Raw genomic sequence first — 16,282 nt, 5'->3', positions numbered from 1 at the left:
GATCATGTGACCTTGGCTCGTGCTCTGATTGGCAGCTGCAGACTTTCTCAGGGACGCAGGTCGGTGCGTCCCGGACCCATCCACTTTTGCTGTAAGCCAATTAATTTAGTCTTTATTTGCTTTTGTCTTCTGTGGTTGGATATCAAACTGTCCTTCGACGTTCTTACGACTGTGCTTTCTGACACCGTCACGGCCTTTTCCCTCCTCTGCTACTAGATGACAACTACTGTTGTGACGGCTTAATGCATGCTGTCAATGGAGAAAAGGCTGCGTGTAGAATACATGTAACTCGTTTTAACCTCGGACAAATCTGGCATGAGAACGCCCTAGTTTATTGTTTTTAAGGTCATTTTTGGTCGCACACCTGTCAGAGCACACCACAGCCACCAAGCAGCATCTACCGCTGTCTGCTATGTGGGGCGTTCAGGGAGCATCAGTAAATCATAGCGTCTATCAAGAAGAAAATGTTCAGCAAGTCATATGTTTTGCCTTTGACCAGGTGGGAGGTGCAACAAAATGAGGAAGTTGGTCGTACTGGTGCTCCCAGTGAAAAAGTTAGTCTGGAGCCCTGACTAGTGGTTTTTTCATTATTTATGTTGTGTGTTTTGAGTTTGTACAGATCCTAAATATTGTTGAACTTTTGATGAATGATTTTGAAATTCAGTTCTGGTAAGTCTTAACAGTGTTAAATTAGATTGTGATTAGAATATTCTCCAAAGGTAGACAATTTGCATTTCTGTAAATAGTTGTGCCTGATGTTACTCATATTCAAATTTCAGATTTTAAAAAAATCCGCACCAAAAATGTTCACCAGTCCCGACTGAATTTGATGTATGAGCAAATACTCTGTACTGCAGTGCTGTACTACAGTTACTGTAACTTTGAATCATTTCACATTTAAGTAATGTCACACAGAGATCTGCTCATTTTTGTTGCTTACTGTTAGGAAGAGGCAGCTAGATCTGAATTCCAGCAGTCTATAAACTTTAAGCTTCCAAAGTACTGGGTGCTTAAGCCACTGTTTGACTGAAGGGACCATCTTCTTCTTTCAGTATACCAGCAGAAGTTCTTTAGCTGTACAAGCTGTATGGAATAAACTGTTGTCGTGACATCCTGACCTTAATTCTGAGATACCAAGAAATACAGTTACCCTGGTCTTCTGATACAAGACCAGATTGGTGGCAGTACAGAGGTGTGATGGGATTTCAGGTATTTCCCTCCTCTGTTCACAGCTCACCGTTGACCCTCCACTGAAGGTTAAACTGTTGTGTCTGGTAGAAGTATTTATTTGATAAAGCCTGCTGAGTAACCAGTGAAATCATGTCTGTACAACCAGACTGAAGGAGAGGGATTTCTTTTTTTTAGTACTGAAGAAAGATATGACAAACTTCTGAATATAATCATGTGACACTTTCTTTGTGACTTTTTTTCTGGTGGCAACAATCTAAAGAAAATATCATAATTATTTTGGCCAGTAGATTTATCATACATGCTACAGTATGTAGACTGTGCTGGAATGGAGCTACGCATATTTATGTACTCTACTGTTCTGTATTTAAGTACAAGAAAGTAGTTACTTCACTTGAGTATTCTCTTTTGATGCCAGTTTTTACAGCTATTGTAGTTCAGAAGAAAATGTTTTTCTTTTATTTCATCACATTGGTTTGACAGTTTTAGCTACTGATTACAATTTTTTTTTAAAAAAACAACAAAAAAACAAATACATGTGCAAAGCATATTTTTTATTTGTCATTTGTCATTATTGATTACATCTTTTTTTTAAAACCATACTAGCCATTGTTCCTGTAAAATGGCTGTGATGTTTCATGCTCTCAGCTCCTGTGGTTTGTGAATTTGCTGCTTGTCATTTTAATTATTGTAATAACTGTTGGTTGGACAAAATAAATATCGCAAAGATGTGACTTTTGGCTCTTGATAGTTTTGATAGCATTTCTCACCAGCTTCATTTTTTTTTTTACGAACCAAAACATAACTTAACTTTTTAAGGACCAAACTGAATACATTCATCCATAAACAAATATACTGCTAAAAAAAAAAAGGGAACACCTAAACAGCACAATGTAACTCCCAAGTCAATAACACTTCTGTGAAATCAGCCTGTCCAGGTAGGAAGCAACACTGATTGTGAATCACTTTCACCTGCTGTTGTGCAAATGGAACAGACAACAGGTGGAAATGAGAGGCAGTTAGCAAGACAACCCCTATAAAGGAGTGATTCTGCAGGAATCTGCTCTCGTCCTTTCTGGCTGATGTTTTGGTCACTTTTGCATTTTGTCAGTGCTCTCAGCCCTAGAGGTAGCATGAGGCATGTCTACAACCCATAGAAGTTGCTCAGGTAGAGCAGCTCATCCAGGATGGCACATCAATGAGAGCTGTGGCAAGAAGGTTAGCTGTGTCTCTCAGCACAGTGTCCAGAGCATGAAGGAGATACCAGGAGACAGGCCAGTACACCAGGAGATGTGGAGGGGGCCGTAGGAGGGCAACAACCCAGCAGCAGGACGCTACCTCCTCGTTTGTGCAGGAGGACCAGGAGGAGCACTGCCAGAGTCCTGCAGAATGACCTCCAGCAGGCCACTAATATGCATGTTTCTGCTCAAACTGTCAGAAACAGACTCCATGAGGATGGTATGAGGGCCACATCGTCCACATCGTGGGACTTGTGCTTACAGCCCAACACCATGCAGGAAGATTGGCATTTGCCAGAGAACACCAAGATTGGCAGATTGGCCATTGGCGCCCTGTGCTCTTCATGGATGAGAGCAGGTTCACACTGGGCACATGTGACAGACATGACAGAGTCTGGAGATGCCGTGGAGAACGTTCTGCTGCCTGCAACATCCTCCAGCATGACCGGTTTGGCGGTGGGTCAGTAATGGTGTGGGGAGGCATTTCTTTGGAGGGCCGCACAGCCCTCCACGGGCTAGCCAGAGGTACCCTGACTGCCATTAGGTACCGGGATGAGATCCTGAGACCCATTGTGAGATCATATGCTGGTGCAGTGGGCTCGAGGTTCCTCCTGATGCTTGACAGTGCTTGGCCTCATGTGGCTGAAGTGTGTCAGCAGTTCCTGATGATGAAGGCATTGATGCTATGGACTGGCCTGCCCGTTCCCCAGACCTGAATCCAATTGTGCACACATCATGTCTCGCTCCATCCAACAGCACCACGTTGCACCACAGACTGTCCAGGAGTTGACGATGCTTTAATCCAGGTCTGGGAGGAGATCCCTCAGGAGAACATCCTGCCTCATCAGGAGCCTGTTTTGAGGAATTTCCACTGAAGCTGGATCAGCCTGTAATGTGATTTTTTTCCACTTTTATTTTGAATATCATTCCAAATCCAGACGTCCATGGGATAATAATTTTGATTTACATTGATCATTTTTATTTTATTTTGTTTAACGCATTCCACTATGTAATGAATAAAGATTTTCAACTGGAATATTTCATTCACTGAGATCTAGGATGTGTTATTTTAGTGTTCCCTATATTTTTTTTAGTAGTATATATACGTATTACAGGGACTTTGGGGGCCCCATCCTTGTTTGAAGGGTTAGAGTTTTTTCATTGTCAAAGGCCAATATTTGCCTGCTGGAGCCATTCAACTATTTGGATGTGCTGGAAGCAGATGTGTCTATGTACTCACCAAATGTCTGGGCAGTGACAGTTTCTGGAGATGCTGAGCTCTTAGAATGGCTTCCCAAATAAGACTTTTTTTTTGGGGGGGGGGGGGTGAATTTACAAAAATTCTCAGGTCTCAAAACCTATGAAATTCTCAGGATTCAGCCAAAAGCTTTTACAGAACTTAGTTTTAGATCTAAAATGATAAATAGGCAAACTTCTGAACAAAATCAGCAACATATTTCCCAAACTCTGCTTTGACATGGATTGACCCACCTCAAAGGTCTGAAGAACAACTTGACCAGAGAAGACCAGCCAGTGCTGACTGTCCTGGACTTTCTTCCACATTCACCTGATCTGAACCCTCTGAACCTTTATGTGAAACATGAAGACCAAGTGAGCCAAACACTCCTGATATGACCAGAAGCTCTTTGGTGCATTGTCACATCATGCTGGGACAACACGGTTATTATCCGTCCATGCAGCTCCGCTGCACAAATTTTGTATTGAAGTCCAAACAAATGCAAAACGGTATCTTCACTACTGGTCTTAGACTTTTGGATCCCATTAGCATAACTATTGATTCAATATTGTGAATACTGTATATTTTAAAGTATAATTCAATATTCTGTGATTTATATTCCAAACTCTTAAGTTTTCAGTATTGTCGTGCATTTTTGTGACATTTTTTTCAGACTGATGCACACAAACGTCTTCTGCTTGATTTGATGTAAACATGATTGATGGTGTGAGAGTAGCGGACCCCAGACACAGATTACAGTTATATCATGTCTTCACTGAATTGTATTTGTGTTTGCCTCTCATAAGCTGTGTGAGGCTTAACCACTTAGTGGGATTAAGAAAGACGAAGGTGTGGTCACATGTTTGGGCCTGTGACTTGTGATCCCTGTCTGGAACTTGCTTTCTCTGTGCTTCAGTCTCCTAGTGAACAATGGTGGCTTTTTCAAATTTACAAATACTGGCTGAACCAGGAATGGACAGTAGGAAAGAATTTGTTTGAATGAGGAATGAAAGTTATTCAGGACCTAAATGGTTTAGTCATCTTGCAGCACTTGACAGTGTGGACATAACACCCTCAGCTCCACCCCGCTGAGCACCTGCACCCCCCAGGGCCATGTGCTCATCCCGCTCATGCTCACACTGCTGACTTATGACTGCACTGCATCATCCAGCTCCATAATGCTGGTGACACAACAGTGGTAGGCCTTATTAGCGATGATGATGAAACAGCTTTCACAGAAGAGGTGTACCTACTGCAATGGTGCTTGAAAGTTTGCAAACCCTTTAGAATTTTCAGTATTTCTGCAAAAATTATGAGCATCAGGTTTCCATACAAGCCTTTAACATGGATAAAAAGAACTCAAACAAGCAATCCATCCATCCATCTGTCCATCATCTCTACACCACTTTATCTTCACTAGGGTCGTGGGGGGCTGAAGTCTATCCCAGCCAACTCAGGGTGAAGGCAGGAGACATCCTGGACAGGTCGCCAGTCTGTCACAGGGCTACACTTAGAGACATACAACCAAGCACACTTACATTCACACCTACAGACAATTTAGAATCACCAATTAACCTCAGCATGTTTTTAGGACTGTGTGGGAGGAAGCCGGAGAACCCGGAGAGAACCCACGCTGCACGGAGAGAACATGCAAACTCCACACAGATAGATCCGAGGCATCCTAACCGGGATGTGAACCGGGGATCTTCTAGCTGTGAGGCGATGGTGCTAACCACCGAGCCACCTTGCAGCCCTCAAACAAACAAATGTGAGAAAATTTTATCTTTGGCTTTTTGTTGAGAAAAATGACCCAATCTTACATATCTGGAAGTGGCAAAAGTAGGTGAAAGTTTGTTTTCAGTATCTGGTGGGATCCATCTTGTGCAGTAATAACTGCAACTAAACATTTGTGTTAACTGTTAATCAGCCCTGCACATCAGCGTGGAGGAATTTCAGCCCATTCCTTCATACAGAACAGCTTGAACTCTAGGATGTTGGTGGGTTTTTTTGTCATGAACTGCTCGCTTCAGGTCCTTCTGCAACATTTCTATTAGATAAAGACCAGGAATTTAATGTGGACATTCCAAAACATCAACTTTACCCACCAGTATACACCATTCTTTGGCAGAACAACGGGTGTGCTTAGGGTCATTGTTGCTGCATGACCCACAATCTTCTGAGATTTAGTTCACAGACGACTGTCCTGACATTTTCTTTTCGAATTTGCTGATGTCATTTTGAATTTATTATTCCATCAATGACAGCATGCTGTCCAGGTCTAGAAGCAGTAAACACAGGTCCAAACCATGCTACTAGCTCCGACGTGTTTTATAGATCTGAAAAGGTTCCAGTGTTTCAATACAGTGTTCTCCTTTCTCCAAATATAACACTTCTCTTTAAATCAAAAAGTGTGATTTTGGTCTCATCCATTCACAAAACATTTCCCAAAAGTCTTTTGGTTTCTCCACATGATCTTCAGGAAATTACAGATGAGCACTGGTGTTATTTTTGGAGAGCCCTTTGAGCCCTGTCATGCACACAGTTGTTGTTCAGTGTTCTCCTAATGGTGTATTCGTAAACATTAACATTACCCAATGTTAGAGAGACCTTTAATTGCTTTGAAATTACCAAGTGTTCCGTTGTAACTTTGCTGACTATTACATGCCTTGTAGTTTGCCCTTTGCTGCACTGTGGTGCAGTTTTTTCACTGCCATACATCTGTCTGGAAGTGATTAAAAAAAGGCTGAACTTAATTTTTTTTTAAGTCAGATGAATTGCCAGGGCTTCAGGAGGAAGCAGCTGTGCTTATGCTGTGCAATTTGTGTTGGTTAATGTTGGCAGGTACAAGGAATGTGTACTCACAGAAGTTTTATATATGCAGTCCTTATGGTTATGGCTGAGACTGTAGTTGCTGGCAGCGTTGTATTGGACTACTTTACTTTGTATATAGTAAAGAGACATACTGTGGATTGCTGGTTTGTCTGTTTGAATTTGTAAGCTCTTCACCTCATTATGTTAAGCGCTGTGAGATGGCATATGTTGTGAACTGCGTTATTTAAATAAAATTGAATTGAAAATTAAATTGAATACTTCTGCTGTTAAATACATTGCCTTTACCAGAGAGAAATTTAGCAAAATATTAAAACACATCATTTAAATACAGTGCAGTAAGACAACTCAAACAAAGCAGCCTTAAAGACTGAGCAAACGAAACTTCCAGCTTTTTTAAATGTAGAGACACACCTCTCTTGCAGGTTCAGCATTATGTACAAAGGTTGCATTGCCAACAAGAAAAGAGCAAGGCAACTTCCTAGCTTGTGCTCTGTTTAAGGATAACCATGTTCATGTGTATCTGACTAATAATTAGATATGTGATAATTATCATGTATATTATACATCAAAAGTGAGTGTGCAATATCATTTAAATGTGAAATTATGTGTAAAAGATGCTCTGCCATGACGCAGACATGCAGGCATAGTCCAGCGGTCCAAAATGGAGAAAATTCTGGTGTTCACTTCACAGATCATTTTATAATTATGTCCATGCATAGGCTAATCAGAAATCACAGGTGTACTGAATTTTGTTTCAATGATCTCAGGTTTTGTAACTTGTGTGTCAGCGATCACAGGTGTATTCACTTGTGTTGCATTGAGGTTGTACTTTGGGGCATGTATTATTAATACAGTCTTTCTAATGTATTTGTTTTTGATTGTGGAGAGGTGATAGAATTTTTGAATTATTTAACAATAAAGTGACAATACACAGGGGTGTACTCACTTCTGTTGTATACTGTACAATTGATGCATGCATATACACACATACACATGTGGACAAAATTGTTGGTACCCCTCGGTTAATGAAAAAAAACCACAATGGTCACAGAAATAACTTGAATCTGACAAAAGTAATTAGAAATAAAAATTCAATGAAAATTAAGCAATGAAAATCAGACACTGCTTTTGAACCGTGGTTTAACAGAATTATTTTAAAAAATAAACTCATGAAACAGACCTGGACAAAAATGATGGTACACCTACAAAAGGCTGAAAATAATGTGACCACAGGGACAAGTTCAATCAAGGTGTGTCCTCTAATTAGCATCACAGGTGTCTACAAACTTGTAATCAGTCAGTCGGCCTATTTATAGGGTTACAAGTAGTCACTGTGTTGTTTGGTGACATGGTGTGTACCACACGAAACATGGACCAGAGGAAGTGAAGGAGAGAGTTGTCTCAGGAGGTTAGAAAGAAGATGATAGACAAGCATGTTAAAGGTAAAGGCTGTAAGACCATCTCCAAGCAGCTTGATGTTCCTGTGACTACAGTTGCGCATATTCAGAAATGTAAGATCCATGGGACTGGAGCCAACCTCCCTGGACGTGGCTGCAGGAGGAAAATTTATGACAAATTGAAGAGACAGAAAATACGAATGGTAACAAAAGAGCCCAGAACCACCTCTAAAGACATTAAAGGTGAACTCCAAGGTCAACGTACATCAGTGTCAGATCCCACCATCCGTCATTGTTTGAGCCAAAGTGGACTTCATGGGAGACGACCAAGGAGGACACTATTGTTGAAAACAAATCCTAAAAAAGCCAGACTGGAATTTGCCAAACTGCATGTTGACAAGCCACAAAGCTTCTGGGAGAATGTCCTATGGACAGATGAGACAAAACTGGAACTTTTTGGCACATCAGCTCTATGTTCACAGACGCAAACATGAAGCATATCAAGAAAAGAACACTGTCCCTACTGTGAAACATGGACGAGGCTCTGTTATGTTCTGGGGCTGCTTTGCTGCATCTGGCTCAGGGTGTCTGAATCTGTGCAGAGTACAATGAAATCTCAAGACTATCAAGGTGTTCTAGAGAGAAATGTGCTGCCCAGTGTCAGAAAGCTTGGTCTCAGTCACAGGTTATGGGTCTTGCAACAGGATAATGACCCAAAACACAAAACTAAAAACACCCAAGAATGGCTCAGAGGAAAACACTGGACTATTGTGAAGTGGCCTTCTATGAGCCCTGATCTAAATCCTATTGAACATCTGTGGAAGGAGCTGAAACATGCTGTCTGGAGAAGACACCCTTCAAACCTGAGACAACTGGAGCAGTCTGCTCATGAGGAGTGGACCACCATACCTGCTGAGAGGTGCACAAGTCTCACTGACAGTTACAGAAATGGTTTGATTGCAGTGATCGCCTCAAAAGGTTGTGCAACAAAATATTAAGTTAAAGGTACCATCATTTTTGTCCAGGCCTGTTTTGTGATTCTGTTCTGTTATTTTTTTTAAATTATTCTGTTAAACCACGGTTCAAAAGCAATGTCTGATTTACATTGCTTAATTTTCATATAATTTGTATTTATTTTTACTTTTGTCAGATTCAAGTTATTTCTGTGACCATTGTGGGTTTTTTTCATTAACCGTGGGGTACCAACAATTTTGTCCACATGTGTAACCTTAGTTTACGTGGTGGGAATTCCTGAATAAAGCTTTAATCTAAGTACAAAAAAACCCTACCTGACATATTGTAATCTTGAAGCCAGGTTGGATTCCTGACTGATTTCAGTGTCTCTGGGCATTTAACAAAGTCACAACATGTAGTTTGTGGAGTGCACAGTGCTACTGGAAACATACATGTGCACTGCAGGGTAGAAGGTGCAGGGATTCAGTTGGAGGCAAGTCTGTTCAATTTTTTGCTGTGGGATGCTGTAGAGGTTCATTGGCTTAATTTTTTTTGTATTTGTTGTAAGTGATGGTAAGCTCTGTTAACTGAAGTGGACCTAGACCTTATTTGTGCCTGAGTTCCTCTCTGTTTTACTTCTGTTTGTTCGTTGTAAATGCTGCACCTATGTTATTGTGTTTTTGATTTCTTTACCCAATGTAAAGTTTTTTGAATAATCTCATTTTGAAGGTGTTACAAACATGAGCTTGCCTCAACGCATGGGCTATGTATTGATGTGCTTTTTCATTTGTACACGTTTGTTTATTAAAAGAAGTGCTGTTTTTGCTTTTTATTTAGCTTAGAAGTGTGTCTTTGTTGTTTGTGTATAAAAACAAACGATGAAATTGGCTTGTATGATCCCTGTCACTTCACATCTTTGAGTTGGGAATCAGGAGGTAGCCTTCTGCCTGTTGCACCGTGTCATCACCCTGTCTGGTCCAGTCCCTGCCTCTCTGTGTGGGTGTCTCCAGAACGCGCACGCAGGAAGTTCCTATCCTGTCGAGAACGCGAGGTATGACGTAAGTTGCTTGCCGCGCAGTGATGATGGCGGTGCGTGAACGCGCAGTAAAAGTAATGGCTGCTCTGGATCGGCGGGTGCCTAGCCTCGATGATTTCGTGGGTCAAAGCTGGACTGCCTGGGCCGACTGGGCCGGCGTGACAGCGGCGGATGGTAAGGAAGCACCTTGACGCAAACACTGGCAGCTGCGAAGCCATTTAGCCAAAGCACCGGGGTTTATTTTCGTGGAAACGGAGGACTGAGCTAACCATGTTACCCAAACAAAGACCCTGCCGGGTCCTAGCGCTGGGTGGGTAACATGTTGCTCTCTTCCAGGTCCCACTGCAGACGCTGCCTTCAAGAAAAAATGAGTGATAGTTGCAAGACCTAACCATTATAGCCTGTGTTTGATCACTGGGGCCGCGAAATAGGCTGCCAGCGCTGAAGCGATGCGTATGATTGTAGTGAAACCAGCCGGGCAGCGGTGGCATCAGAGCGGAAGGAGGCTAGTGTGGATGGCTGGGTAAGCAACTTCTTGCCGTGGAAAGCTAGGCTAGCAGGCAGGCTAGCTAGCAGGCAGCCGTGGACGACGAGGCAGTTAGCGTTAGCATGCTAACGCAAGCAGCAGCAGCAGCAGCAGGAGGATTGAGAGTAGACACCGGTGACGGAGGAGGAGTCTGATGCTGTTGCCACCATGTAAATGCTGGCCCAGCCTTTGATATGAGCAAACGTTACTCTGTGTTCTTTTCGCTTCATCTTGAATTTCCCACTTGACTGTCAGTGCGTTTTACTGATGGTAACATTTCTGTATCCGACAGGAATCCTAAAATGTGTGACTTCTGCCTAAAAAGTGCTCTTGCCCTTCCCTGCTTTAAGTATGTAAGCTCACTCATTGTCTGGCATCCCTCCAAGTGCTACTCTGCCCAGAACTATCAAATAAAGTCCTCCTCAGCCACACAGTGTTCCTCGTATTGGTTGGCAAACCAAAGATGATAAGAAAAAAATAACCAGCAGCCATCCGTGGAGAAGCAGTTGACCTGCAAATCAGTCCTTTATATAACACAGCTTAAGGGCCTGTTAATATACAGAATTTGTGAAGAGAAGTTATTCTTTGTCTTGCTGATGAACCTGACGTACATCATTTAGAAAACACCCTACCTCCCAAGGGTTTTGTTGAACATGTGTGTGATATGGGATGTTTCAGGGCCCGATGTGGATGACTGCAGTAAGAATGGCAAAAAGGCTGCAGAGGCCATGTCACTCAGTAAAGAGGGTAAGTCTGCACACCAACATCTACAAGACGTAGTCAAGGCTGTTGTTGTTTTGGATGTCTGAAAACAAGAAGGCATGACTGATGACCTTATACGCTGTGTGTTCTTGTATTGTGGTTCTGTACCTCAGCTTTTTGTTCGTCTCCTGCTTTGGCCAGAGGCAGTGACTAAATGAAGCTCCTGGTTTGCAGAGACCTGGGCGAGTATTAATGCTGGATAGTATTGTGCTTAGGCACCTTCTGGCACCTCGCCTGACTGTCTGCAGCAGCAGCTGTCCAACAGACGCTCCCCCTGTGTGTGTGTGTTTGTGTGTGTGTGTCACAGCATGACATGATAACTCACAAGGAGCACCTTGATAGTATGTCTGCGGAAGTGTGTTCATCTTCTCACACTCTGCCATTCTGCATCTGCATCACATGGGAGTAACAGCCAAAAAAGGATATGATTAAGAAGGCTGAGCAGACGTCCACACATTTTCACACAAGTTTTGTGTTCTTTCTTCCTGTTCTCATTTCTTATTTAGTTAACATCTACGTAAGGATTTGTTTTGGATAAATCCGTACTTTGCAACATTAATATACATCTATCATAGACTGACCCACGCATACACACATCTGTCAGAATCCTGAATATTGCAGCACTGTAAGTTTCTAAATGGTGTTTAGCTGTATTTTTCACCAGGACTCTTTTTAGTGAGACAATCTAGCATATTTCCATGTTGCAGCATTAACCCTTGTCCCAAAGTGACATTGCAATGTTTCCTCTTTTACAGCTTTGTAGTCCTTGTGTTCTCTCTCTTACGACTGCTCCCCTCCACTCTCCTTTCAGACATGTCCATCTTTGGCCTTTACCCAGGCCATGATGACTTTTACCTGGTGGTGTGCAGCCATTGTGGTCAAGTAGTGAAGCCGCAGGCATTTGAAAAGCACTGCGAGCGGAGACATGGCCCTCTGGCCAAGCTGTACGCCCGACTGCGCTCCCCCACTCCTGCACCTCAGCCCCAGCAGAGACCGCATCATGGCCACTCTCCTTCTCATGGGACCAACACTGCCTCTGCTTCATCATGGGAGGGTCGAGGCCAGGGCCTTGGGCAGCTACGGGCAGCCCCACCTTCACCTTCCACTCCCCCCCAGCACAGACACTCCAAGAACTCCAAGGATGGAGTACGGTAAGAATAAAGCGGGCAAGTTCAAACCTGAGCCCGGCGATCATTAAATAACATGTTGCATAGGGATGGGTACCGAGTTTTTAAATACCAGGGGATCGATAAGCTCCGATGTTAATAGTTCTGCCATTGGTGCTTTAGAAAGTAAGAACGTTGTGTTGTACATTCTGTGTCACCACTGGAAAATATGTCTTTGATATATTTTCACTTTCCAAATCCATAACGGAGCCTCTGTAGCTCCGACAGACAGTGTGTGACAAGTGGAGCAGCTCTCTGTCACCCACCTGCAGTTCAGTGCAGGTCACAAGGATGACAAAGTTCTGAAGTATGATTACACTTCTCTAGAGTTGATGCAGAACATGTTCTTTGCCACATATGTAACAAATCGTTTGCATGTAAGAGCAGAAATGTGCACAATCTGTCAAAATATTCAGCAAAAGTTCATCACATACAGACGGAGAAATGCTTAGTTTGACTGCTGAGCTCGTAGCCCATCCCTGGCTAACCAGGTGTGTTGTGTTTGCTGGAAGCCCGAACTCGGAGATCACTAATTTATACAAACATTGACTAATGATTGAAAGTAAGAATTCTTCAGTTGTTTGTTTAATTGTGGCTGCGTTCCTAAATTCAGTGTGAAATTCAGAGCCTCACCTCAACTGTCACTCTTATCTCAGTTTCACTTTCAGAGCACAGAGCAGCAGGATTTAGTGACAAACTCTGTCTTACTTTATGTTCACTGTTGATCTAACTGAATGGTGATGTTAGTGGTAGAAGTACTTCAGCTGTATCTTCACTAAAACGATTAAAATCACACAATAAAAATACTGTCAAGGTCCTTTAACTAATTTTGCACTCAAAAGTGAAGAGTGAGAGGTATTATTGGCACAATGCGCTGACATTTGCTGAATGTCTGTTCAAGGTGGAGCTTTTAATATTGATATAATACAGGACAATTGAATGAAACGCATTGCATTTTGTTATATTTTGTGAGTGAAGCTGTGACACTGTCCACAGCACTCTGATGATTCCCAGGTGCTAGTTTTAATACAGTATGTATGAGGAAATAAAGCAATCGGAATTCTGTTTTTAATTTATTTTTTCTCTCTTAAAAACCAAAACAAACAAACAAACAAAAACCAATCAAAAAGTACCAATAAGAGTATTGTTAAAGTAAAGTACCAGATTGATCAGCAGTGTCAGTAAGAATAGTACGCTGACAACGATACCATCCCCAGTGTTAACAATAAAGGTCTGAGCTTGTTTGAATCAAAGTCACACTTGTTTAAGTTTGGGGAAATGCACCTGTAGACTTTGCCAGGAGCCAGACGACATTATTGATGCCATTTTCATGTCTGATAAATCGACAGACGGCTTCGCATAAAGATTGGAAATGGGAAAGTGGCTCGCTTTACCCAGTCCAGTAGCAACAAAGGCAAGCTACTGCGCCTCCAAAGCTCATTGATTTACATTTAATATCTCAGAGTTGAATTTTTTTTTCAAAATATTAGGTGTAAAAAATTCTACTTTACTCTTCTACAGGGTATTATGTGCTGGGCTACTTCTTGGCTATGGAGTTACTTGAGAGGAAAGTTACTGCACCGGCCATGAAAATGTCTTACTTTGCCAGTTTTGTATTTTAGTTATAAAACTCTTGGCGAGTTCATTGTATGTAATGTTTTTTTTGGTATTTCATAAATCGAGTGTCGGAGGTCTTGTGTCAAGCGGCACCATTTGGGCGGCAATTTTACTGCTTGTCATTTCAGCTTGTAATTAAAGGATGGCACGCAAGGAGAGAAGGACATGATTTCACTGCTAGCATTAAAATTTTAAACATTTCGTTTAATGCAGTAGTTATGTTTTAGTTTATCCCGCATCCTCCAAAGTTAACTCTGTGCTTGTCTCCCATCACCCAGACATTCCCCACTAGAGAAGTCCTCCCACAGCAGCCATACAGAGTCATCAGTATTCAAGCAGCCGCCACCTCTGGAGCCTTCGATGAGCTCTCCACCTCCGTCACTCAGAGACCCTCCCTGGCCACATGGAGGCACTCCGCCTGGTCGGCCTTCACCCAGTGACAGACACCCTACACAGAGAAAGGACTCCTCTCAACCCTCTGCAGCGCCAGGCCACCGGGTCCCCAGGCCCTACAACAAAGTGGCCTCCAGTGAGTACAAATGGATAGTGTTGGGTAAATAAAAAGAATAATAGGTAGAGTAGTGGGCACATATCATGTGGCCAGTTCTACTGATCATGTTTGTCTGAAAAATATCCTTTTTTTTTTTTTTTTTAGATCCAAGCAGAAAATTTTTAAGAGGAAGTAGTAAGACAATCTCATGTCATAAGATTGTAGAATTACGTGTGCAACAGTTTACACCCTGGACACAGGGATTACTCGGGGCGGTGCTAATTTACCCACTCTTGTACTGTGTCTGCAGAGGGAAAGCACATTAGTAGCTCAGTGTCAGTGTTCTCCCAGGGCCCACATAGGATTTTTAGTTTTAGTGGTACTTGCAGCCCAATAAACAATAAATGCATTTATGTGCTTAAAACTAAAAGAAATTAACTTCAGTCTCATTCGATGCTAAGTGGTTATCTCGGTAAAGCACAACTGAAACAGGAGCATTTCTGTTCTGTCAGACATGAGAGATGGATTACTGGGAAGCATGGATGAAATTGCCTCTGTGTCAAGTGGTTAAAAACAGAGAGATTAGAAAATGCCAGGTAGAAAATTGGCTATTGTAAATTAATGATGTTTTTCACAGGATAGCTTTTTGTTGACAATATTGGCGCATTGTGTGGGATATAAAGATATTGACATGTTTGAAATTGTTCATTGACTGTGACGTTGTAGCTGAGATGGTTTCTATGTGTCCTCAGAGCGGGAGTGTGACTTGGACAAACACTGTGGCGTCCTTGACCCCGACAGGAAGAAAGTCTGCACTCGCCTTTTGACTTGCAATGTAAGCCCCACACACACACACACACACACACACTGAGCTCCAGCAGACCAATGCGTTGCTTTTTCTTGCTTCAGATTGTCATGTCTTTGCAGTTTTTTCCTCACCTTTCTGTCTTTCTTGTTTCCGTTATTCAAGTTTCTTTTTCTTTTCTGTGCAGTTTAGAAGGTTGAGAGACAGCTTTTACCTTTTGCTTTTGACCCAATTAGAACACATCAGAGCAGCAAAGTAGGTTGTGAGTTTGTGGTCACGTCTTTGCTCAGACAACAGCCAACCGATCAGATATTTTTGGTACAGAGGCTTTTCAGATAGTGACAGAAAAAGCTTGTTAAAAAACATTGAATGTAGATTCGTCATTGCTAACTGAAAGACTGATTGATTGATGAATTAATCAGGTGAATAAATGCAATTTTGAGTAAAGCGCAATGACTGATTACTTGCTAGTGAGGCGCTTGGACAAAAGAATGTTAGCAGACACGTGTGCAGACCTGAAATAGCAGTTCTAGGTAAGTGTTAGTTTTAATATTAGCAGATGGCACAGAGATATTTAGTGTTACTAGTTGAGCTAAAATAAATCTGTAAACCACAGCACAGTGTGTGCGCAACAGGAAGTCACACAATACACTATATGGTATACACAAGATTTATTACAGATCTTCTGGAAATATGAAGAGATCTGATGGGCCCAAAAAAAAAACGCGCATCAACTTGGATTATCAATTTTGGTGATGTACAAAGCTATGGTAGACAAATTTACATAGTGGCATGGCCTCTTAACTTTTCGTGAGTGATTACAATTGCCTACAGCTGCTGACTTCTCTGAGCCAATTTAAATAGAACCCACCTGATCCACTCATTAGACTCAGCCACAAACACTGCAGTGGGGAAGTCTGAGGAAGTCAGCAAAGATCTGAAGAAGCAAATTGTTGACTTGAGCAAGTCAGGAGAGTCACTTCAAACCATTTCAAAGCAGCTTCAGATCCCATAATCATCTGTGCAAACAGTTG

The 16,282-nt window shown here is 42.1% G+C and overlaps 1 protein-coding gene across 1 annotated transcript; it reads left to right on the top strand.

The window, feature by feature from the left end:
• Positions 1 to 9,926: 9,926 nt before the first annotated feature.
• Positions 9,927 to 15,278, top strand: LOC103367892 (ataxin-7-like protein 2; the record flags this gene model as incomplete). Its single annotated transcript, XM_008296074.1, has 5 exons — positions 9,927 to 10,056; positions 11,087 to 11,155; positions 11,982 to 12,321; positions 14,232 to 14,482; positions 15,196 to 15,278. Coding segments are annotated over exons 1-5 (873 nt in total), but the record flags the coding sequence as incomplete, so codon positions are not given.
• Between the last annotated feature and the right edge of the window lie 1,004 nt (positions 15,279 to 16,282).

This window comes from Stegastes partitus, unplaced genomic scaffold (genome assembly GCF_000690725.1).
Source record: "Stegastes partitus isolate 25-593 unplaced genomic scaffold, Stegastes_partitus-1.0.2 Scaffold1098, whole genome shotgun sequence".
NCBI classification, from domain to species: domain Eukaryota; kingdom Metazoa; phylum Chordata; class Actinopteri; family Pomacentridae; genus Stegastes; species Stegastes partitus.
The sequence above is the reverse complement of the archived record's forward strand: the minus strand, read 5'-3'. Positions and strand labels throughout refer to the sequence as shown.